Source organism: Enhydra lutris, unplaced genomic scaffold (assembly GCF_002288905.1).
Source record: "Enhydra lutris kenyoni isolate GAN:26980312 unplaced genomic scaffold, ASM228890v2 scaffoldscaffold4, whole genome shotgun sequence".
NCBI lineage: Eukaryota > Metazoa > Chordata > Mammalia > Carnivora > Mustelidae > Enhydra > Enhydra lutris.
Window position 1 is genome coordinate 58,927,072 of NW_019154088.1, and position 26,372 is coordinate 58,953,443.

At 42.7% G+C, this 26,372-nt stretch overlaps 1 protein-coding gene across 1 annotated transcript in view; it reads left to right on the forward strand.

The window, feature by feature from the left end:
* LOC111160521 (ras homolog family member J) overlaps positions 1–22,503 on the forward strand; it is a 78,871-nt gene extending 56,368 nt beyond the window's left edge. The window contains exons 3-5 of the mRNA XM_022523682.1: positions 9,297–9,461; positions 11,603–11,698; positions 20,313–22,503. Coding sequence (XP_022379390.1) covers positions 9,297–9,461; positions 11,603–11,698; positions 20,313–20,459 — 408 coding nt within the window. The 3' untranslated portion in view covers positions 20,460–22,503. The remainder of the gene's footprint in view (positions 1–9,296; positions 9,462–11,602; positions 11,699–20,312) is intronic.
* The last annotated feature ends 3,869 nt before the right edge of the window (positions 22,504–26,372 follow it).

Below are 26,372 nucleotides of genomic sequence, written 5' to 3' on the forward strand. Positions count from 1 at the left end.
CGGGATTAATGAGTCAATTTTATAAATTTTCGTTTCATCTATTTTTTTTCACATTATATTCTTTGCTCAGCCTTTATTTGAATTGCCTAATGAGCCGTGGATAGGTCCAAAAAGAGATGGGGGATGGGGGTGGGGGTAGGGGAGGGAGATGGATTAAGTGTCAGTAAGAAGACAAGCCAGGATCCTGAATGGTTTCCAAAAGTGAGGGTCAAGTCCTGAATAACCAGAGGTTGACTCTAAATTCTCTAAGCTTCTTGAAATGCTCTCACTCTGTCGGAGATGTACCTTCAAGATGGAGAACGTGGCCAACCAGTAATGTAAGGCCGTGGATTAGAAAGAGCCCTCCACACTTGTTAACTAGCATGTGCCCTACATGGATAAAAATGCCACCTCATCTTTCTTTCCTTGTACCCTACACTCCACTATGAAAGGTTTCTAATGTTACAAATTCATGGGTTAAGCAATTGATGGCTGTGGCCCAATTTCTTTGATAGAGCTTTTGTTACCATTGGGTCATTTATTCAGGTCAAAATCAGCGGGTTATTCAGTCTGTCCAAACTCATACATCTTAAGTCCTTTGGAGTGAACACTGACCATGCTCTTTCCTACTGTGAGTTTCCTGGTTATTGTTCTTTGTAGTTATGCATTTGTCTGGGCTTTTTTTTTTTTTTTTTCCCACGATTATCTAGAGATAGGTCTTTTTGCTCAATTTGAAAACTCTGTACTAGGAAAAATAATAAGAAATGGAATTTGGGGGGATTTCTGTGTGTATTTGCAAGGACCATCTATAAAAGCCTGTGGGACATCAGAAGCTGATGTCAGGTAAGCCTGGACAGTGGGGAACCTGGAAAAAATCTTGCACCAGACTCAAGACTTGTAAGATTGAGTCAGTTACCCTTCATTTGAAGATGGTTGTGTTAGCCAGCTGCTCTCAGGAACTGGGGAGTAGAGGAGATTTCTCACATCGATATCAAGACACAGAACTCGGACACGATGCTTCAAATGCCTGAATCACAAACTCGGTTGGCCTCCTCTGGGTTAAGGTACAAAGGCGTCCGTGCACCCGCTGTTTGCATATCCCTCCACCAGAAAACCTTGCAGCAATAGAGTTACTCTCTTTTTTGGATTGAATTTGCCTATTTTCATTCAGTCATATAGTCATTAGGGTGTCCCCATTCACCAGAAACTCACAGCCTGGAAGAGAAAGGAGTTTACACCCTTTATCCCCACAGTCAGCTTTCATAAATACAGTCTAGTTTGAAAAGTTCAATACAGCAAGGATTATTGCCTGGCTCTGAAACTTCTCCGTTTCCCTCGCCTTCTGAAAAGCTCTGTGTGCCCCTCATACCCATCCAGTGCTCCCCGCCTCAGTAGCAATCCATAACAATTGTTAGCTTCTACCTGTTCATTGTCCCCAGAACAATCTCCCCAAGCCTCTATTTAATTTCAAATCCAATAAAACTGTTTAAAAGCCCCTATAGAGTTTAATTAGTCTTTCCCACTGCTGTCCTTTTTAGAAAAAAAAATTTAAATAACATTAGTATAGGACTTAAAGCTGTAAGGCAGTATAAAAATATCCTTAAGCTCCAACTTGAAAAAAATGGAATGACCCAAACTTCTGACACAGAAGATGTGATGGGCGCTGATAAAATATCACAAGTGGGTTATAGACATTTCTGCAACTTAACTTGTACTCTAATGCTTTCCGCCCACTTCTTTAAAAGCTCAGACGTGGACAAGGATCATAGGGGTACATGCAGCTTAGGGAAGAGGAATCAGAACACATCTTAAAGTTCTTCTAGGCCTAAAATTCTATGATTAGGACTTTTAACAGACTACTTCAAGAAAGCCTAAAAGACCTGGAGTAATTAAGCAAAAGGATTTGAGGCCAGACCCAAGGGAGACCTTCCAGCAGCAAAGGATTATTAAATATTGGAGTGTGTTACACTAAAGGGTGACATGTAATTCATTTTGTACAATAGTGGTGGTTCTCAGTCTTAAGCAGACATCAGAATCACATGCAGGTCCTGTTAAATCCAGGTCCCTGGGCCCCAGTTCCAGAATTTCTGAATCTATGGGTCTGAAATGGGGCCCAAAATTTGCATTTCTAACAGGCTTCCTAATGCTGTGACTGCTGGTCTGTACACCACATTTAAAGAAACACGTCTGGGGGTACCTGGGTGGCTCAGTCGGTTTAGCAACTGTCTCTTGGTATCAGACCAGTCTTGATCTTAGGGTCATGAGTTCAAGCCCCGTGCTGGGGGCGGGCGGGGAATCATTGTTCTAGAACTTTGCCACTCAAAGTGTGGTCCACCAGCAGCATCGACATCACCAAGGGAGCTTGGTAGGAATGCAGATTTTCAAGACCAGCCTACTGAATCTGAAAATTCATGTTCAGAAGATCCCCACATGACCTATAGGAGAAGCACTACTCTACAAGTCTTTGGTGATCAGAGCATGGCTTTAACCTTAGGAGGGTGCAGCAGAAAATACCCCTTCCCTGAGCTGATTCCCCTGGTTCTACCCTTCTGCTAATCAGGCTTTGTGACATGCTTAACTTAGAAGCACGATCCCAAAATTCCCATGGCTGGCCTCAGGTAGGATCATCCACTATCCTCAGTTATATTCCAGCAAATTTCACTGAGGTCACAAGGTTAAGGGACATTCAACTAATTCAAAAATATGCATATGGCCAGAGTTACTAAGAAAGAGAAGTGATCTCAAAACCAACTGATTAATCCCTGAACTGAAAAAAAAAAAAAAGAAAGAAAGAAAGAAAGAAGTCTCTGAAACCAACTCTAGAATGCTATCTTGCTGGGAATATTTAGATTTTCTTACATGAATAAACCAGGAAGTAGTGTCCCTCCTCTTTGTTTTGAACTAACTGTGGGTCAGAGTCCATGAACACAACCTCAAGAGGTGCATGTTCTGAAAAGTAAAGTGATTGGAATTTGGTATTTCTACGCTCAAAGTCAGCCCTAGACAAAATGCTTTAACCTAGCTCTGTCCACGTGGTCATACATAGTCCTTTTGGACACATCACGGCAGGGTGCCCCCCCGGCACCCCCCAGAGACAGGCTCCTAGCCCTTCAGGAACCCACCAAGCATTTGCTAAAGACAGTTCAGAATGAAGTCCAGCACCCAGCCGCTGCTATTAACCATGAACTTCCTCCCCAAATCCCCAAAACAAACAAATATTGGGACTTGGAGTAGAATCCTTTGAAAACAAAGTCGTCAGAACTCTGGTTCAGCTGTGAGACAGAATTCCAAACCGTGAGTTAAGGCAATGAGGTGTGGGATTTTCTGCAGGCTGACTCTGCGTGTTTCCGCTCAGCTCACCCTGGAGAGGCAGCGAGGCCAGGCCTGGACACCAAATCTGTTGAGGTCACACCAAGTCAGGCTGTACAGCATGAGCCCCTGGTAGTGTCTTACTGAAAGGTTCTCTGAAAGGGATTTCTAGAGTTCAGACCTTTGGCTCGGCTACAAAGAGTCCCAGAGCCAACTTTTCCGTGACGTACTTGCAGGCCAGTACGTGTCAAGAGCGTCATTAGAGACCAAGCAGAGAACAGGATGCTGGGGCAGGGATGGTGCAGCAAAGCCTGGGCATTCACTAACCAAGGAATGCCAGACTGGGGGACCAGTCTGTCCCAGGTCATGGCTCAGAGCCAGGCATCCTCCCATCCCAGCCACCTAGGACAGAGCCAGCCACGGCAGCAGACATCTTTCCTCCTCCTGTCAGTGGGCCCTTGGCTACATGAGCGTGTGGGTGAAGCCTTACTCAGACCGTGACCCCTCAGGCCTAACTCTAGGAGAGACACCTCTCAAAGGCCACATTTGCAAACGTGGCATTGGTGGCACTGCCAGGGAAGAATGGGGATCTCCTGGTGTTAGGAGCTGGGTTTCTCGGCAGGATGAACCCCCATGTTCTCTGCACACAAGACCCACAGGATGGGGTGGGGGGGGGTGCTGTCTGTATGTTGGCAAGCATGGGATGCAAAGCCACAGCCCCCAGCAGCTCAGCTGTGTGACCAGGGAAGTGAGGGGGTAGAAAGGCCATCAGCCACACGCCTCCCTCAGCCAGGACTGTACACCGCGTGTCCTCACCTGCCCTGATTTCTGAAGCATCTCTCCCGGGACCCCGAGAGCTTGACGAGGCATGGGAGGTAAGTACAGCTGGGGTTCCCTCATGGTAACCCAGGGTCCATTCAGAAGGACATGAGCCTTCCCTGTGGCCATTGGCTGACCCCATGGGGCCATCTGGAGCACAGAATCTGGCATCAACCCTCCACAGAAAGTTTGCCTAAGGCTCAAAACAAATGTTTTTCCCCAGTGAGCAACTCGACTTTTCTAACTCATAAGCATCTTAATGTGGTTTTAGAAGCGTGCAATTTAGAGATCAGGAAGAAGTTTTCTAACATGACGAGTTATTTAAAAAAGTAACCTCAGGACAAAATCTTACCTCTCGAATCATTTTTAAAAAATAATAAAGCTGGGCTGCCTGGGTGGCTCAGTAGGTTAAGCCTCTGCCTTCAGCTCAGGTCATGATCTCAGGGTCCTGGGATCGAGTCCCACATCGGGCTCTCTGCTGGGCAGCGAGCCTGCTTCCTCCTCTCTCTCTCTCCCTCTCTCTCTCCCCTTGTGATCTCTCTGTGTCAAATAAATAAAATCTTTAAAAAATAATAATAATAATAAAGCTTTAGGGACATGGATTCAGAGGTGAAATTAGAGTATGCAATCACGTGGGTCTTGTTACTATTCAGTTTAGAATAAGTGAATTTCAGATTCAGCCCTGGTATCCCCTGAGGGCGGGGACACTGAGACTGTTGTTCATGGGAGGGACTCTCGACCACTAAAGAACTTACTACATTCAAGACTGTGCTCTAAGCAGTCAACACATACGAATGCATTTTATTCTCAAAAAACCCTATGGGGCAACACTATTATCCACTCATTTTATGGATAAAGATGCTGAGGCAGAGAGAACTTACCCAGTGTTACACAGTAGTCACAGGCCATGCTGGGATTTGAACCCAGAGAATGTGTCTCCCTGGCCCAGGCTTTGAAGCGCTATGCTACACTCCCACCCACTGGCTCTTGCGCACATTTTCCAGCCCAAGCCTGACAGATATGAGTGTACTTATGGGAGAAGATAGAAATGAGACTTATGCTAAAATCTGGGATAAAAGTCACTAAACCCAAGAGGACTTGGAAGCAGAATTCTATTTCCAATTGAATGTGGGTGGGGAATGGGGTGGGTTTGGGGTGCGGGGTGGGGGGGAGACTCAGTGCAACTCTCCTTGTAACTCCGAGTGTGGTCCCTGGGCCCACAACATCAGCATCACCTGGAAACTTGTTAGAAATAAATTCTTAGACTTCATCCCAGACCTGCTGTTGAATGAGAAGCCACACGTTAACAAGATTCATGGGTGCCAAAAGTCTGAGGAGGATTGGTCGAATTGTTTCATTTCCTCACCACCTGGACCATGAGGCTCTGGCTGTTCCAGACATATGTGGAAGGCACATGGCCATCAGACCGAGGCTACCCATGAACTGTTATTTCTTCACAGTGTCCCATAGTCATCCTAGAGCCCCGGATCTGCCTTCAAACCAGTCTCCTGCCTTTGAAGCAAAGTTAGTGGAAAGTACTCAAAAGCCTACCTTGCCCCAGCTTCCTCCCTATCCCCTGAACCACCCACCCCTTACCCAGCCCCCTTGTCCCTTTTAGCCCCCCAAAGCTCCACTCAAGCCGCAATTTTAGATTGACCTGTCTCCTCTAGAAACATTCAAGACCTGGTCTTCCATTCTCAGTCTCAACATTGGAAGGGGCCTCAACTACCAGCGAGACCATTTCTCCATTTCTCAGAGCTCCTTTACAGCATCTCCACACGGGGTCATCCAACCTAGGCTCAAAATGTGCCCTGTTGAAGAAAACATATCAGCTAGGACAAACTAGTTATTTCTATATTTTCGTTTTCTTTCCCCCAAGTGGAGAGTCAATTCTTATTCACCTTTTAGGCTTCATAGAGCATCTTTAACAGTGCAGGAGACAATCAGTCGATCTTTCTGAATGGAGTTACACAGCAGAACTAAGGTGTCTACAGAAGAGATATCCAGAATACAGAGCAAGATAAGGCCCCATGAAGGACAAAGTCGGAAGTCCCTCGGCTGGAGGGCCCTGGCTACCCTGCCAGGAGTAAATGATCGAAAACCCGAACTCCTCTTACACTCCCACCTGCAGTCCCCACAGCAACCCATGGTCTTCCTAGCTCTTCTAGAATTGCTTTGATAGCTTCTGGTTATAGAATTAAATCAACATGATCCTTTCAGACAACTAGTTATTTGTTCCTACCTTATATAGTTCTGATGGTGCAGTTTTTGGGTTCTGGCTTTGAGGTTTTAAATATACAGTATCTGCTGCCACCTGGTGGTAATTACTAGCAACTGCAGGCTATGAAGTAGATAATAAACCTGCGAAATCCAACATTTCTTAGATTCCTGGGTAAAAGCATGAGTCCGTATTAAGATTCGCAGAAAACTGAATTTCCAAAAAAAAAAATGCTTAATCTGTCGCTTAACATTCTGAGCTGAGCAAATAATGTGGTCACAATTAAGAGCTGCAGCTGGATTCGGGCTAAACAACCCATCCCGGTATTTAATCGCTCTGAGACATTAGCTCATTACTGAACTTCTCTAAAATTTAATTTGCTCGTAAGTGAAATATGGATGTGGATGCTGCCATCTCTCCAGCGCCATTGTGAAGAACCAACAAGGTAATTCATGTAAGTGCCTGAAACAATGCCTGACCCTTCGTGCTAAGCCCTTGACCCCACCTCAGCAATGATGAAGATAAGGAGGACGCAAATCAGTTATTCTCAATTCCACGTCAGTTCCAAACTGATGATACCAGAATGCCCAGATTCCCAGCCCAATCTCCAAAAACAGTGATTTAATTGGTCCTGGAGTGTGGGGAAAGAGGCAGGTAGTTGGCTACCAGCATGTTGGGATGGTCTTAAATTTCCCCAGGTGATTCTAATGAAAACTCTGCCATAAATGGCAAACAAAGCCATGTGTTCGTTAGCAGGTTCGTCTAGCATGGTTCGTCACCGCACCAACCCGTGGGCGGGGTTTACGGAATGCATGCTGTGGACAGAGTATAAGTAGGGCATGAGAAAGAACAGCATGGTCCCTGCTCCCTTTAACACAATCCACATGGGAGGATGAAGTAGCAGAGGGCAGGTGGTATCATGAACAGCTGTAAGATACGGCCTGGGAAGGAGAGTTTGTAGCTTGTCAGACCTCACAGCTGCTCCCTAAGGCAAAGCCCCAGAGAAAAAGGAGAGCAGTGCAGAGACCGTGGGCAAGACGGTTTGGTTACAGGGCTCTCGTATAAAGAAGAGGGAATAATGACAAGAAATGAGCTGTCCACTTCCCACTGCCTTGCCACTACCAGCACCACACACACGAACAGAGGGAACAATTTAAGTGATATGCAACCAGTAGCCCCAGTCCAACAGCCCAGTATGACCAGTCTTTATTCAGCAGTGCAATCAACTCTGATTATTTGCTTAATAGGAATATGATCAATGATCCACTATAACTCATTTTTTTATTCTTTAATTTACTTTTTAAGACTTGAGATTTTTTTTAGCCTCCTTGCCAACTTACACTGATTTTGTTTAGGTAATTAAAAACCTTTGCTTATATTTTAGTAGGATTAGCAGTGGTAATAGCTGCAGCCTTGTGGGCTGAGTCTGTGCAGGCCGGGTACTTGGAGAAGCTCCACCGTAGATCAGCACATGCCCTCTCCCCAGGGACTCCCTTCCAGTCCCCAGGCGTTCACGTACGTACGTAGGTTCTCCCTTTTTATAAAGACATCATGAGAGTCAACAGAAAGAGCACAAGGTTGACATTTTTAAATAACCATGACATAGCAAGTTTAAAAAATCAAGTGGCACAACAATAGGAACTATACCATCAATTTATCTTTTTTAAACTAAGCGCCATGTCTATTATACCTGTTTATAAGTATGTAAAATTCAGACGGATACTGCTCAATCATGGCTCCCTCTGGGAAGAGAGGAAAAACTAGGAGAGATCACAAAGAAGGCAAAAACAAGCTTTCCCTTGTACCATATGTATTACTCTAGGTAAGGTCTGAATTTTTGCAATGAACTATATGGGTTTTAGATGCTTTTTTTTAATGTTAGGAAGAGAAGTCAGGACCCTAATAAATGAAATGATATGTTGCCTACATCTAAGTACGTGATAAGCATGAACATACAGGTTTCATTGCCCTATGTATGTGTAGTGTGTGCATGTACATGGCGTGTGTGCATATATGAAGTACACACGGTATGTACGACCAGTATATAAATTGTGGTATGTGCAGACATGAACGTATACATAGCATATACTTATATAGTGTAAATACACACACATAAAATTACTTTTCGCTTATGTGTTACTAAATTCTATGAAAACAGAAAATGTTATATTGAAATGGCAGATTTACCTTGGAACCTCCTAAGACACTTCACATACAAAAGGTACTTGCTGACATTTTCCCAAAGTTGAGATGATTCAATGTTTTACTTTGTCTTTTTCCTCTTCCACGGAAACAGCACATACATAAACGTCTTCTGTAACTGGGAACTCTTCAACAAGAGCATATTCTGATCTGAAAAGTGTTTGGGGAAAAAATAATTAATCTGGTATTTTATTTACTAGGCCACACGATGTCCTCTAGGTAGACTTAGCCAAAGTCTGAACTCTAAACCCTCACACAATATTATTTCTACAAAATTGTGGTGTCTGATTTGGTAACAACTCTTTGTTTTACATTTATAGATAGCTTATTCTAAATTAAATTTGCATGCAACTTTTAAAAGTTGTATAAGAAGAGAATTGCTGTGCCTTGGCCAATGGCACACTAATTTAAATAATATTCAATACAACATAATTCCAACAGGACAGGGAATTGCCATAATCCTTATTGAATTATATACATTAAGTGGGTAAAATTTATAGCATGTACATGATCTCACTAAACCTGCTCAAAAAATTTCTTTTTAAGTTCTTCTTTCAAGGGGAGCAATTTACCATCTCCATACACAAAGAACAAGTGTTTTCCTGACTGACGGCTTCTTTATTTCTAGGAATACCTGGAGGGAACCACCAGATCCCAGGGCCAGGAAGGAATCGGGTCACAGGGCGCTACGGGGGAGTCTGGCCCGGGACACTCAACCACAGGGGACCCGCCTTTTCCCGCCTGTACAAACTCTTTGCTCTTCCCACAGGAGGACTACAACCAGCTGAGGCCACTCTCCTACCCCAACACTGATGTGTTTTTGATCTGCTTCTCTGTCGTGAATCCTGCCTCTTACCACAACGTCCAGGAGGAATGGGTCCCAGAGCTGAAGGACTGCATGCCTCACGTGCCTTATGTCCTCATAGGGACCCAGGTTAGTGACCGTGATGGCGGGCGGGTAGGCAGGGCAGGAGGGTGGCAAAAAAGGAAAGACCCTTTAGGTGTCTCTTGGACATCCTATTTCAACAACATGAGAGAAGAGTGTCTCAGATGTTATCAATCCAATAAACAGCCATTCTTAAGATCTGCGTAATTATTTAGCCCATGGTCGAGAAAACGACGGAGCTATTTAATATGAAACAGGAGGTTTTGAGGTGGTCTTTCAAAATTAATCTCTCTGCTTTTAGTTTTAAATAACGAAGCACGTTTTGAAACAGATGCCCTTCTCTAGCCTTGAGCGGGAGGAATGAGATGGGGATATCAACCACACTGCCTAATATTTTTTATATCTGAAATCTACAGTTGTTTGGGAGTCACAAAATAGGTGAATGTCAAAATGACCCCAGCAGTCAGAATGGGCACATTATGAGAGGGACTCCTCAACACCACTGGAGAAGGAAGACAGGATTTCACTCTTCTCTGTTCCCCTTTAAACCTCTTGGTCTTCCGGAGCTTAGGAAAGAAGTGAAAAACAGGTGTACCAGATAAACAAATCTGTGATTGTCAAAGGCTTTGAAGTGTTTTGAAAGCTAATAAAGTTCCATAATTTGAATTTCCAACAGTAAGCCAACTGCACAAATGTGTTAGAGATTGTTCCTACTTTTTATAGTTTTGGAAGGATTGTGTTCTTCGCTACGCTAAAACCTAAATTACTATCCAAAGACACAGAAACATAATAATGCTGACGGGTTTTACTGTTATCTGTTTCACATGCTCCTGCTTTCTATTTCTCATTTTCTGTTCTGTTTAACAAAGAGAAATGTTTAAAAATAATAAAAGTACTTCCTAGAGAAGATACGGACAGATAATTAACACATCCAAAAACCAGAGTATAGTTAGTGCTTCAATTCTGAAAGGTAACTGTTTATTTTTTTAGATTTCATTTATTTATTTGACAAAGAGAGACACAGCGAGAGAGGGAACACAAGCAGGGGGAGTGGAGAGGGAGAAGCAGGCTTCCTGCTGAGCAGGGAGCCCGATATGGGGTTCAATCCCAGGACTCGGATCATGACCAGAGCTGAAGGCACACTTAACGACTGAGCCACACCGGCACCCCAAGATAATTGTTTAAATGCAGTCTTTTACCTTAACTCCAGATGATAATGTTTGGCCATATTGATGGAGCCTGATTCCTGCTGCCAAAATATTGACGGCATTAACATCTTTGTGCAATTTGAGCTGATTTTATAATTGGTGGGCATTACATTGAACAACCGAGACTAGAAAAGAAAAAAACCACAAATTAGTAAAGCTGAGCAATGTGCTTATAAATGGAACTTTACTAGATGAATATATTGGTTTTTCTTTAAAATTCAAGCCCACATTTATACCCATTCATGTATGCATAGGTTTGCATACACAGTGAGATTTTTAAAACAACTAAAATATTTAATTAAATTATCAACACTAATCCAAACATATACTCCATTTTCAAAGCAGTTCTGCCTTTGAAAAGATTAACGCTTATTCCTTGAGCAAACCCTTTGGGAATTCCTCTTTGGGACGCGCCTTCAGAACCTGCAGTGACATTCATTAGAAGATCCTCACAGGAGGCAAATCTTGATCCCGGTGCGCGTGAAGACAAAGATGGATTCAGAGCCAGGAAATAGACTATTAAGAAACGAGTAATATAATTTGGGATCAAATGAGGCATTACCGTAAGGTAATAAGACTGATCAATCACGGTGCACCTCCTAGAAGTGGGATCTAAAAATAAACAGGGAATTCCAAAGATGCCTGAGACAACTGAGACGACTATGGGATTATTGGTGTAAGTCCTCAGCTCCCCAGAGGGACTTGCTTTTGAAGAAGAAAGCACATGGAAAACCTGATGTTTACATTTACAAAGAAAACCCTTTAGTTTTTCAGATGTAACATGGGCATGTGTGTGTGCCTCCTTAACGAAAACTGAGCGACTTCATAGATCTTGGGGGAGTTGGGGGACAGGGAATCTCTACCATACCACGGTTTAAAAATCACAGTTAAAATCTCAGGGTAGATCTTAAAAAAAAAAAAAAAAAAGTGAATTTATCATGTGGGTGTTTTTGTTTTTTGGTTTTTTTTTTTTTTTGCCAGATTGATCTCCGCGATGACCCCAAAACCTTGGCCCGTTTGCTGTATATGAAAGAGAAACCTCTCACTTACGAGCACGGTGTGAAGCTTGCAAAAGCGGTACAGTCCAATTTGAATTCCATTTTAAGTATATGCTGACAGAAGAACTAGGTGTATGATTTGGGATGGGTGAGCCACGTATGCTCTTGCTTTGATGTTCAGTCTGCTTCCTGCTGTCCCCTCTGTTCTCAGTGGATTGGAAGGGACCATTTGGTTAGCGTTCTTCTCAGCCATCGTTGTCTCTTGTTAAGAAAGAAACCTGGTGAATTTAAACCACTGAAGCACTTATCATTTGATTTAACAACCTTTGAAATATCCGGTTGCTGTAGTGCGTGTGAGTAAAGGGAGTTATTAGATATATATATTTGACAACTCACTTCTTATTATCAATGTAATTCATTGAAATGACCCCATAAAAGGCATTTTGTGATTTCCTTAGGAAAAACTTAGATGAGCATCTGGTAGGGTTATATTTGTTCACCATCTAGTGAACAGCCACTTAGAGAGCCTGGATTATGTCCCAAACAGCATCTAAAAGAGTAACATAGACCAGCAGGTGACCAGTTGGAAAATCCAAGGGGCTGCTGACAGATGATAGCAACCAGCTCACAGCTGGAACATTTCTCACCGATGTGTCTTTGTTCTTGAAAGCTTCATGTGAATGGTGATTCCGATGGGGAAATTATGTAGACCAAATCTTTGTCTCCCAGTTACTACCAAGATGTGTGCAAAAGCAGACACTAAAATGGACACAAGAGAAGAAGGACCAGGAGGCTTTTAACATATTTCCATAACCTGAATCTACCTCCTCACTGAATTAGTCATAAACCCAGAGACCTGGGCCAGAGGTTTCAGAAACTGCTCCTTTTCTAAAATAACTAAAGCTTTGGGCATACCTGGGTGGCCCAGTCGGTTGAACATCTGACTCTTGGTTCCAGCTCAGGTCATGGTATCTCCTGTCCTGAGATCGAGCCCCGAGTTGAGCTCTGAGCTCAGCAGGGATTCTGTTTGAGATTCTCTCTATACCCCCATCCGACACTCAGGCTCGTGCTCTCTCAGATAAATAAATAAATAAACAGATAGATAAATAAATAAATAAATAAAGTAATTAAGGTTTCTAAAGTAACTAACCCTGCAAAATGCATGCCCTGGGCAGAGAAGGAGTCACCCTTTTAAACCAATCAAGAAGAATATTACCTACAAATCCTTTGTGAACAAAAATGTATGCATTTCTCGTCTTAAAATGTTCTTATAGGCACCAAGACTAAGCGATACACTCAAATAGAAATGAATTAAATAGAATTATGTTTTTACGGATGCAATACATGAGAATGTCTCACACGTACTTGAGACAACACTTCCTACTTCTGTGAATATCATGTCAGAACTACCAGTACGAGCCATTCATCGAGTTCTTACAATATTACACACTTTACAGGCTCTGTCTCATTTCAGCCTCTCAGTAACCCTCTTAAGCTGATAACATGCATCTCATCTTGCAGGTAAGGAAACAGTCTTAGGGAGATGAACGTGTTGGATTCACACAGCTTAAAATCATGGGAGCAACTTTAATCCAGATCTGTGGGTGTGACCCCTGTGCACCTGACCATGGTGTAAATGGTCTCTTCCAATCATTTATTTTGCCTTCTGTAAAATGGGTACATGCCTATGTATGCCAATCTTCTACCTCCTCTTCGCACATTCAGTTTAACTTCCCTTGCTAAGGCACATAGACATATACCTCCACAGACAATTGTGTGTGAGTCCAGTATGCAATTTTTCACAATAAGGAGGTCCCCCCCCCCACCCCAGAGAATCAGCTGGTACATTTTGCAGGAGCTGGTCTCTGTGTCCCTTGCTTCTGTCCTATATCCACCATCATGTTGTCAGCGTCCTGGCTTGACTTCTCATTTAAGAAGTTGTTTTTCCCCTCTGAAAAGAAGTCACTCCAAAGCCTCCCATCTCGTTTCATACTTATTTTAAGAACAATGGCTGAGTTCACCACTTTATTGCCTTTTGCCAGTTTCTCCTAGCAACTGCTCTCGGATATGGAAAGAATCATGTTTAGCTTACGAAATCCAATTTAGAAGAAATCCAAGCAAGAGTTTAACTTGTTTCATCACAATACATGTAATTATAGAGATGCTTTAAGTTTCTCTGCTCCCTAACTTTCCTGTCAAGTAGTTTATAATAACGGCTAGCATCTATGGAGTGTTTGCTGTGTGCTAGGCTTTATGCCAAGCGCTTTGCATGCCTTGTCTTAATTAACCCTCACAGTAACCCCCTGAGGTGTGTGTATTATTAGTTCCACTTTCCTAAAGGAAACTGAGGCTCAGGGAGGAGACGGTCACACTGCTAGAAAGGGACAGAGCTGGGATGTGAAACTGCTTTAACCACCATCCTCTTCTGCTTCCCTCCTATATTCTGAAAAGAAACCCTTAGGTTTGGGGCTTCTATTTTATATACTGAAGCCCTGTATTTTATTTAATTTTTTATTAATTATTTTTATTAACATATAATGTACTATTTTCCCCAGGGGTACAGAAGCCCCGTATTTTAATGTGCACATCCTCCCCCATAGTTTAAATGCCTTGCAAGTTCCGATTTTTCGTATTCGATTCCTTTTGTTCAGTACTTTCCAACTTCCAAAGCATTTTTCATCTAGCATCTCTTTTTAGTCTCAAAAGGCTTTTTATTTTTAAAGGATATTTTCATATCATGCATATTACAATTCTTTACACTTATCAAAAGTCAAACACATTTACGTAAATATGTCATATCAATCGATGATAAATATTCATAGTTATCCCTCTACTTGTTTTATCCTCCCTCTTCCTGTCCTTATTGTGTTTCTTAATCTCCAGCCGGCTTTCCTCATTTGCGTATGTCCACACTACTATTGGGTTTACTTGTCAGTAACTCACTGAACACCTCGCATGTGCCAGACACCTTGCTACACGTTAGCCCAAAGATTATAATTCTTCATGCATTCTCTTTCCCAATTCCATTTGACACACCCTAAACCTGAATTTCTAAGTCCAGACTTCCTAAGTAATAGGTATTTCTTGACAAAACATTTATCCCTGTGTCAGCCTCTGGCCTCTTTTTGCCCTCTCTCGTGATCTTGTTCACCCTGTGCCTTTCTTACTGTTATTCTCACTCTTTGTCTTGATACCTGTTTCCTTCTGGCTTTGGAACAGGTTTGCACCAGTGGGTTGACGGCAGCAAAACTATTGTAGAAATCCTGTCATCAGCGTTCAATCATATTTTTTTAAAGATTTTACTTTTTTGTTTGTTTATTTATTTATTTACTTATCTGAGAGAGAGAGAGAGTGAGTGAGCGGGGAGGGAGAGGGAGAGAGAATCTGAAGCAGACTCCACACTGAGCGTGGACCCCGACACAAGGCTCAGTCCCACGACTGTGAGATCATGACCTGAGCCAAAACCAAGAATCAGATGCTTAACTGACTGTGCCACCCAGGCGTTCCTCAATGTTCAGTCATCTTAATCAACCGGTATCTTCAATACCCATCTACTGAGGTGCTTAGGAGGCTCAGTTGGTCAAGCATCTGCCTTTGGCTCAGGTCATGATTCCTGGATTGAGCCCTGCATCGGGCTCCCTGCTCAGCAAGGAGTCTGCTTCTCCCTCTTTTCCCCACTCTGGCTCGTGCTCTTTCTCTGTTAAGTAAATAAATAGAATCTTTAATAATAACGATAGTAATTATTAAATTACCTACTGACTGCAAAAGTCACCATAATCCCCCTTGTTTTGTGTGCCAGTCATTGCTTCTCTTTCTCATGGTCATTGAAAATTGTTTACTTCACTGCTGGGGTCTGGGTTACCAAAATGAAGCCCTTTTCTTCAAGAGGCCCATAGGCCAGAAGAGGAGGGTGACCAGCAAACCAAAGCCTGCCCCCTGAATGAATACTTAGTACTGAGGTAGCAGAGAGGGGGAAGTGATGGACACATTCAGGGAAAGAGGATTCCAAGACAATGTCTCAGGGCAGGTGACATCCGAGCCAGGTTTGAAGGATAAGGACACGTTTGTCAAGTGGGCAAAGGTGGGGACTAGGGAGAGAAAAAATTCCAAATAGAGAGACCAGTACACATAAAAGTATCCTTTCAAGCATAGGGAGAACATTGGCAAGCGATGAACCAAACTTCACCCACAAATGCTTTCATCCGTCCACATGTGTATTTTTAATGTGATTTAGTGGCCAAAATTGAACAATAGAAACTTTTCATGAAGATACATATTTCTGGCTTCTAAAAAAAAAAAATCAGAAGGTTTGACAGCACTAGGTCAGCATTTCCTCATCAACTGCAATCCTTCAACAGCCTTTTCGAAAAGGCACCTACCCTTCAGTTTGCCACAACCCCCCCACTCCATCTCACCTACACTCAGGCGGCACACTCACATCATCTACCCACCCCTGAGCTGGCAACCACTGCTTTATACTCTTACAAAAAGTCAGCTGCAAATCCATCCAGCCTAGAAACATTTTTCCTCTTGGAGCAATTTGTTAGGATGAAATTTATCACACAAGCTGTTGGGTTCCTTTTCCTTTTCTTGGCTTTCACGTTGCCTGTACCTTTCCAAATTCTTAAATAAGAGAGAAAAAACTTCTGGTCATTCACTGGTTGCTGAGATACCAGCTTCCCCTGTTTATTTCACTAATATTTTCTCTTCTCTCCGTTTATCAGAAATGCCTTACCCTTTCGCCCCATCCCCTCTCTCGTCACCCTCACTACAACCAAAACAACGTCTCCATTTGTCTGCTCGTTTTGCTTTTCCAGCCACATTTCTTTTCATTCACTGGAAGCTGCCCCACAGAGTGGTTAAGACAAATTCCAACCTCTGACATTGTTTCAGTTGTGTGCCCTTCCGGAGGTCACCTCTTCTCTCTGGCATCCGTTTGCTGAGCTGCAAATGAGGATGGTTACAGGCTTACCTTGCCAAGTCCTTACAAGGATTAAGTGACCCAAAGAAAGGTGAGGTCCAGCTCAGCAAGCTACAGTTGTCAATAAATTCATGTGCCTCTCAGAGGCATCTATGGCTAGGAAGACCTCTTTGCCTTCATTCCTTCCAGTGACACTCTATTTTATTCCATAACATGTCCCACCTCCACAATGACAACCTGGAAGATGTAGGAGGTTTTCTTTCACACGACTGGTCACTGTGGATTCTGTTTGTCCATTTGTTTGTTTCTTTAATTTCTTCTTGTCAGACTCTTGTATGTTCTCTACATGTCTGATAAATTTCTCAGCTTTGGGGTGATACATTTCAGCCATTATAAAGCTATGAGAAAAGTGTTCCCTCAGTGTACATTCCTCAATCTCTTTTTTTTTTTTCCTGGAAAATAAATCATTTTGGCAAAGCATGTCACAGATTGCTAACATGTGTATCTAAACAAGCATCCACAAATCCTGCTCTCTTATAGAATGTTCCAAATACTTGGCTGTGTAGGTCATTTTGCTCCAAGAGGCAGAGGAAGCTGTAAGGAAAGCCATGTTTCCTTGAGACCGTTTTCCATTTCACAACGTTGAAGTCATTAATGAGGTGGTTTCTTTTTAGCAATGTCTATAATGGCTGTGCCTTTTCCCTGAACCAGGGTGAAGTCTTCTCTCTGACCCAGAGCACTTGATAGATGTTTAACAAAATACTCACCTCAGGGGTGCCTGGGTGGCTCAGATAGTTAAGCGTCTGCCTTCGGTTCAGGTCATGATCTCCAGGTCCTGGGATCGAGTCCCATGTCAGGCTCCCAGCTCAGCAGGGAGTCTGCTTCTCCCTCTCCCTCTTTGCTTGTGCTCTGTTTGTCTCTGTCTCTGCGTCTCTCTCAAATGAATTAAAAAAAAAAAAATCTTCAAAATACCTCATAATTGGGTTCTCTCTCACACACCTATTTCCCAAATCATGCCCAAAATCTCTTTGCTATTTTACCTGGAACTATCAGTCCGAAACAGTGTTATATTAACTCAGTTACACAGTAATGCCTTGATCCACTATTTCATTATCTTCAGAAATATCTGCATAGGGGCAGAGGCATTTGGGTTCCTCCTCCGCCTTCAGAAGGCAAGGCCTGCTGGGCTGTTAGGAGCACCCAGGAGGGAGGATGACGCACTAGCCCCGCCCATCTTGCAGCATCTGATGGCCCAGAGCCCCACCTGAACTGAGCCTTCCAGAATCAAGTGAGGCTTGTGAGCTTAGTAGGGAGGCATTCCAGACAAATGGCCCCTCAGCACTCTCTGGGTATGTTTTCAGCATGACAGAGAAGAGCCCGCGTTACAAGCAGTCCTTCGGTCGGCAACTCACAAGAGTGGTGTGCTTTTCACATGTTCGTAGCAAGCATTGGCCACAATCCCAAAATGTAATCAATGCCATTTCATGACATTATTAGGAAAATGGTCTCTATTTTTATCCCTTTTTTGCATCCATCTGTTTTTAATGATTTTTAAAAGCCATTTTTGCGGGGGGAGGGGTTGTTGCAGAGGTAGAGTTTAGTGATTCATCAGTTGCAAATAAAAAAGCCATTTTTTAATCCAAAGGCCAAACCGTGGTTAAAATGAAACCGTAAGAGCAGTTTTTAATATCCAACATCTCTTCTGTGGATGTTTTCCTTTAGCTCATACAGAGAGAGGAAGCCCACATGAGGCTCAATCCCAGGGTGAGCCGAAGGCAGACACTTAACCACCTGAGCCATCCAGATGTCCCTCGACCAGCTCCTTGTGGAGTTGAATGATAAGGGCAAGCGTCATGGAACAAAGAACACAGGCCAAGAAACCGAGATTCTGGTCTAGTTCCACTGTCTGGTTGGGTACCCTTCAACAAATCATTTTACCTTCCGGGGCTTTTCCCCCTCTATCCTAAGGTCTACTACAAATTCCTTTAGTTCATGCACTGCAAACTGGCTGGTTGCTGCCAAAGAAATCACACATTAGTGTCTTGGTTGGCTCACAAAGTATTTTTTAAATTGGTAATTATTACCTAAAAATCCAAAAGTCCAATTGTGCAAAGATGGCCAGCAGCGAACCATGGCAACGACTGTCCAGAGCTGGCTAAGACTGCCAGCTCTTGGTGGGGGGGGGGGGGGGGGAAGGGGGTTGTTCAGGTTCCCCACGGTTTCCACCTGTCCCTCCAGGCTGGCACCTTGCCCTGCTTTCCTCATTAACAGAAGCTACTGGAATAGGCATGTGATTCTGCTACCCTGCTCTAGTCATGGATCCGCTGTGCCTTCCGAGGGCTCACCGTCCAACCACCCTCTTGTGAATCTGCTTCGATTCTTTAATTATTCTCATAATGTGAAGTATATAATAAAAGCATTTCTCCAGATGTCCCTAATATTAAAAGGCCCGCATCATATCATTAGCTAATGCCAAGCTTATGAGCAATTAAAACCCTGAGTCTCCCTCACGCGAACAATCTCGTCGGTTTGCCTGCCAAACATGGTCTGCTCTGGCTGGCTATTTTTTAAAGAGAAGCTCCAGTTCTGGACTGAATTCCTATGTTTCTCAAAGGGATTTTTGTGATTATCAAATATATCACAGTATGAAATCATCAAAAGCTTTGAAATAAAGTCTGAAGCAAGAACAAAATATTATCATTTTAAGTACGCATGGAACGTATACTGACAAGGAGGGTGTCTCCATCAGTAAATATATTTCATTATTTTTATTTTACATGTTTCGGGTTTTTCAACTCCTTAGAAATACACCTTTTAAAGTATGTCAAAACCAAATAATAATACCAATTGAATATTACCTTGGTGAGAGAGACTTCATCTGAAGTGCATTTTAGTGGGGAGCACCTGGGTGGCTCAGTGAGTTAAGCCTCTGCATTCAGCTCAGGTCATGATCTCAGGGTCCTGGGGTTGAGCCCCGCATCGGGCTTTCTGCTCAGCAGGGAGCTTGCTTCCCCTGCTCTCTCTGCCTGCTTGTGATCTCTCTCTCTGTGTCAAATAAATAAATAAAGTCTTTTTTAAGAAAAGTACATTTTAGGAACGCCTGGGTCCCTGCTCGGCGGGAAGCCTGCTACTCCCTCTCCCACTCCCCCTGCTTGTGTTCCCTCTCTCACTGTGTCTCTCTCTGTCAAATAAATAAATAAATAGTCTTGGGGGAGAAAAAGTACATTTTGGTGAAGAACGATCTATCAAACCTTATCATCCATTCCCTTTCTATATGGTTTACCAACCAAGCTGACACTCTGCCTTCCTGCATACAGAAGGAGATACATTTCACTCGTACCAGATTTACACATTCCGCACGCCTATGAAAGGGTGCTAAAAACAACATCATGTAGCCCTGTTGTTCACAAAGTATATTTAAACCATATCACTGCTTTTGAATCCTCTCTCAAGTTTTAAATTTGTTATATTCTTATATTAGGAATGAGTGGCAATGGCTCACTTTCAGAACTTACTGGTTAACCAAAAACAATCCATAACCATTTATTGCTAATATCAGAAAGTAAAAAAATATTAAAATCAAGATAGTAGATGCAACTGGAAATGCAAAAGGAAAAAACAAAAACAAAAAAAAACAAAAAACATCCAAACCAACCACAGGGCTATTTGCAGGACAAGCCGAGGCAGCACTTGGCCCAGCAGGATGTGACCCCACTCCGCTTTTCTCTTTTCTTTCCCTCTCATGCCTTTCTCTCTCTCTTTTGTGTTGAAGATCGGAGCACAGTGCTACTTGGAATGTTCGGCCCTAACTCAGAAAGGTCTCAAAGCGGTGTTTGATGAAGCGATTCTCACCATTTTCCACCCCAAGAAAAAAAAGAAACGCTGCTCTGAGTGTCACAGCTGCTGTTCAATTATCTGAGGCTGCTGGGGGTCTGGCCTCCACCCCACCTAAAGGTGACAGTGGCGCTGACCTCTCAGACCAAGCTCAAGCCATGAAGGAAGGCGCGACCAGAGAGGAAGTCCCTTTGCACGGAGCCCTGCTCCTCTACCCCAGGAGCCCCCAGCGAGCACAGCACACCAACTGCCACGTCCCCCCTCTTAGCCCGAAGCATCCACATTGTACACTCCATGAAAATGCTGAGCCCGCCCAGATGTCAGCCAGCATTGCTGCTGACCATGTTGCAAATGAAAGCAAAGACCATGTTGCATTTTGCGTCTTCCCTCCATGAACGTGAAGCTGATGAGAGGAGATCATCACCAACATACCAGAAGAGGAATTCAGTTCCTGTATTGGTGGCCTTACCCCGTGTCTTCTACAAAACCCAGGAACACTATACTAACCTTGTTCTCTGAATCTATTGTTAAACCTATGTGTCTTGCATTTACTTGTATTATTTTTTAAAATGTACTAATTTATCAATTTACTCAGGCCTTACAAGTCCATACCAAATTAGCCTCAAGGCAAAGATTTTTATATTCATTTCCATTTTCAGCCTGTTTCTACCAAAGCTATTAGAACCAACGTGTACCTCTGAATGCCTGACTGTAAGAAGGAAACAAGAAAATGTTACAACTTTTGGAAATTTACAAAGATTTTTGAACCTGGTTGAAAGAAAAACACCACCTGAATTGTCGCGGGTCCCCGTTTTTGCCAAAGATTCACCCTGGAAATGCTTTTGCTGATGTGTAGCCTTATTTTTTTTCCCCATATTTATATTGTCATGGCAAATTACAAATGAACTGTGTTTAAGAAAGTAGTATTTCTGCTTTTTAATCAAACTGATTGGGGAAGAATATGGCAGACCTAGGTTTTAAAATATTCTTTATTCAGCAAAGTGAAATTTCCTGCTCCCTCCCTTCCTAGGCGCCTGCCCTTTTCCTCCCTTAATTTCACTTTCTCCCTTGCCCAATAATAACCTGATCTAAAAGAAAGCTCTGGCCATGGGGCACGAAAAAGTAAATGTTTAAAAGTCCCCAAAGGTTAAGCAAAGTGCTTCCATATTTCCACTTGCTTCAACCCAAAGGGCTTCTCAGCTTGGTTCATGTCCACTCCCCGTTCCATTTAAATGACATTTTCCAAGTACAGCTGGTACTAATATATTGCCTCTCCCTACTTCCTACACTCATTGTCCCAAATGTGTATTTAGGGGATGGATCTGCGGGTACCAAGTTCTGAATCCATTTATCCCCTGCTTCCAAAGTGCTGTGCTCTGTAGAGCAGCACCTTGGGTCTTTGAAAGTAAAAGCTCCCAGTAAGGAATGATGTGCGCTTTCTATATGCCTCTTCCAAACAGCGAGGGATTCTTGCATCACAGAATGAATTATTTCCTAGCTTTTAGAGACAATAAAGTCTCCTAATTAGTCTTATTTGCTTGCAGTTAGCCTGGAAACGCCCAGGTAGGCAGTTTACTTTTGATTTCAGTCGCATAAGCAAAGTGCCTCTTGCAGCATCAAATGACACCAATTTTAGCATAACAATTTCCAGATTCACACTCCTTCTGTTGGAAAAATCCAGTCTTTTTCTAGTCCCTTCTGCTCCCGGAGACAGCCCCATATCGAAGAAACATAGGACGTGGGTCTTCTCTATTAACGCCTTCCATGACATCCCCTCAGTTTTGGGGTTTTGTTTGTTTGTTTAGAATTTCTGAAATGAGTTGTTCCTTCTTCCACGTTGCGAGTCCTATTTCCCTGCTCGACCGTCCAGTTGCTAAACATTTTCTTAAACACACACATACAGGCATGCATACACACAGACAGAGACACACACACCCCCAAACTAAAAGAAAATGGGAGTTTTGTGAGCCAAAGCTTGACATTTAGAGACAACTAGGACTTTCTTCCTCTGTAAATGGAAATCAACCGTCCGTAAACAGTAACTTTACAGAGGTTATGGATTCCTTCTTTACAAACAATAATGAGCATTTAGCCCCGTAATAAATGAAATGCTGTTAGCCGGTTTTGTTGCATCATCGCATGGTTACATCTTACTAAAGGGCCATTCCTCAATTCTCACTGATGTTGATGAAAGAGTGCATATGTTTGCTCTACCAAGGAGAACTTTCCAGACATGTGCATCTAAGAGGCAATGATTCCCCAGGCCATGACCTGCCTACTGGACCATGGGAATTAACGAGTTCACAGTGAGAAAATCACTCTCCCACCTAGAACCAGAACCTGGAGACAGTCTGTTAGTGTCTGGGTGGAGAGGCTGCTAAAGGTCATAAAGGTCATAAAGCTCATTATTAAATAAAATAATGAAGAACAAAATGACATAAATGAGTTAATGTCATTCCACCAAATTAACCATGTGTTGCCTGTTTCATGGCAAGAGGTAGTTCATTTCAGTAAAACATGTTTCCTGCCGTAAGATTAAATAAAACTATATTCCAAAGCCAAAGATCAGAAGAGATCTGAAAGACGGATCTGAAGAAGGATCGTTGACTTTTGACCAACTTCCAAGGTCAAGAAGGGGAAGCCAATCTCCATTGGAAGGTAGAGTCTTAGCTTTTCAGAGCCAAAAGAGGCCCCAGAAAATACAGTCCAACTCCCTTATTCTACAAATGAGGAAACTCAAGTCCAGACAGGTCAAAAGAAATGTGTTGTGACAGAGCTGGAACAGACCCCAGCCGTTCTGCTTCCCATCCAGTGCCCCGAACTCCGCACTGTAATCTATTCATTATCACAGATACTAAGTTGTAGTTTTGCAGGTGTGTTATTGGAGTTGCATTTGTGCATCCTACAGATCTTAGCCCCATTTTAAATACATGACTTAGGCCACTATAATTTAGATAATCCATCACACTGGATAGGAATTTGATCTGCAGTATACTTGGGATCCACAATGTACAACGTTCTATAATCCTCATCTAATTGCACAGTATACAGCAATGTAATCCCAATCTAGTGGCTTAATCAAGTAGCTGGTTTGACAGATTTTTTTTTTCAATCAAATGGTTGGTTATTTGGTAGAATTAATGGACCCCCCTGGGCTGTTTTTGAAATACAAAAGACTACTACAAGAGTCAAAGCCGTGTCATCGTAAGTAATCTGGGCTGATTTCTGCCAAGAAAAGGTACACTCAAAGAACAATTACTAAATGTAATAACTACAGCAAGCCTAAACCAGGAAGCAGTAAGCTGGGAAATGAAAAAAATAAGTCATACACTTATGACAAGAACTAAGTTTTGGTCCTGAGACTCCAATAACAATATGTCTGATAATGATACGCAAAGAACCATTTGGAAGATTTCTGGTCCATAAAAGAAGTTCCAGATGCAGTGGATGTAACCATACACAATTTTCATAGAATCATCAATGAGGAAATAATATTTAAATGGTAGTAAAAGAGAAATCACAACCATGTTCACAGTTTTAGGAGAAATTAAAGTTAAAAGCCAAACTTGAGGCCAACAAAAATGTACATTATGTACTGTGTAAGTTCTTTGAGCAGTTAATAACCTTGCCAAGTATACTGTTCAAAAAGAAATACTTGAGGGGCGCCTGGGTGGCTCAGTGGGTTAAGCCTCTGCCTTCAGCTCAGGTCATGATCCCAGGGTCCTGGGATCGAGCCCCGCATCAGGCTCTCTGCTCAGCAGGGAGCCTGCTTCCCCCTCTCTCTCTGCCTGCCTTTCTGCCTACCTGTGATCTCTGTCTGTCAAATAAATAAATAAAATCTTTAAAAAAAAAAAAAAAAAAGAAATACTTGACCTGCAGTAAGACTTCAAACATGTAGTATTGCATTCACAAAGGCAAAGTCATCCATGTGACCAAAGTGATAGAAGATTAGAAATTGAGGTTTTGCTTTAAAGGAATGTTTGGCACCATGCTAGAGATGATTATCTAACCCTTTATGTCTTCGGCCTCTATGTTTGGATGCCAGAATGCCAAATGTGCCTTCGCTCTCAACAGGGAGAGCCACAGGTCACCAGCTACTCTCTTATGAGTCATTGAGTAGGCTGCCTGAGTACAAATAAGGAAACTCAACAGAGTATTTTCATCTCAAGAACCATTAGGAAGAGAAGGAGAGAAAGAAGATGGGGGAAATCGTGTTTCTTAACAAAGAAAGTTAGGTACCTTTGAAAAAGGAACCATTTAGAGAATGGAGAGAAAACTAAAATGAAACACAAGGTAAAACACATACACCTGACAATTCTCCCAGGCACTGGCTAAGTTCTGCCTGGCCTCCAGAGCCGTAGGGAAGAAAGGAGGACTGTTCATGTGAAGAGTGTCCCATAATCAGCCTAGGGGGTTCATCATATGATGATTCTACATAATTCCTCCTCAACGTTCCTTTAAAAATAATGAAATTCTGAACAGTGCTTTTTGGGACTCCAGTAACTATGTGGGGGGTGGGGGGTGGTCTTCATGTTCACACCTTCTCTGATAATATGGAGCAGATGGTCAGGGGAAATTTACCAAGGAATATGAGTGAATCAATTATCTGGGAAGTTTTTTAAGCACTAGCATGACTTAAAACCTGAAAAGGATGATGTTGCAGTATCTGGAAAGACGGTAACTTGTATAAGAGATACGTATTCATCTTCAGTGCAATAGCTCCAAACAGAACGATGGCCTTTAGCATGCACAACAACGATAACAGAACCCAAAACCATGAGCTAAAGCAACAATGCCTGGTGCTTCAGTGTCCACAAAGCCCAGAAAGGAGATGAAAACACCAAGCTCCACACACAGGCACTTCCGGTTTCAGAGGCTGGGTGGCGCTAATTGGAGATCTCTGTGGGTTAGGAATGAGTCAACGAAGATTTGGCTCATCTGTGAATTCAGGGATGCGAGTTCAACAACAGTTCCTGGCCTTGAACTTCCAGCACAGGAAATGAGAGTAAAAGCTACATGATTATTCTTGGTCACAATCTTTTTTTTTTTTTTTTTTTTTTCCTCCTTAGGGAATATTATGTCAAAATCCAGAGTTGTTGTGTGCATGTGTATGTGTTTTACACATGTCCTACTCTGGCAATTTCGTTGTGTATTGAGTTCGGCAGTGGATCAGAAGCTTCTTGCTGCTATAGTCAGCATGATTTTGTTGTATTTTCAGCCATGTCCTCCAAGCCTCTCAGTATATCAAGTTACTTTTGACGAATGGGATCTGATCGGTGTTTTAGGGGATATGAGGTCTGGGACAATATGAGAGGGTCCCCAAGGCACAGAACTGAGGCTCAACCTGCAAGCCCTATTAGCTCCCCGAGCTTCCCAGTAACCGTTTGCATGTCAGTCTTTGGAGTTTATGTTAATTCTTTGCAGGAAAAAATAGTAAAACTTTCATGGCAGGATGGTATGTTTGGGGCAGGTTTGTAAATACCTACCTAAAATTACCACCACCTGCCGTTTTTTAAATCGGTTTTTTTTTTTTTAAAGCAGTCGGATTTTGTTCTCCTAGAGGAGCCATGGGCAGGAAGGTTAATGAATTCCACATTCTTCGCATCACCTGGCTTTAATTGTTTCTTTGCCCTGAGTAAACAGTAATTACATTGAAATACATCTCAGCAGAATCTTATCCCACCTGAAACGTCCATGCTGCTCCCCTTGTGATCACTTCGGGGGAAATGATAGGCAAAGGGAAGGGCTTTGGCTTTCTTACAACCTGCTTCTTATGTAATGGCTATTCTATGTACATTTTCGTAATTAATGGAATATTATTTCACGTTCTCTTTAAGCAGTTTGCTTTATGCCACGTTCTAACTTTAAAGTCATTAAATTGTCTTTTCTCCTGCTCTCATTTCTGCGTTATCTGAAGGTGTCTTCACCAGCCACTTGAGCAAACTGCCTTCCCCAGGCCTCCGTTAGAACAGGAAATTGTCTAGCCCTTTGCTACTCC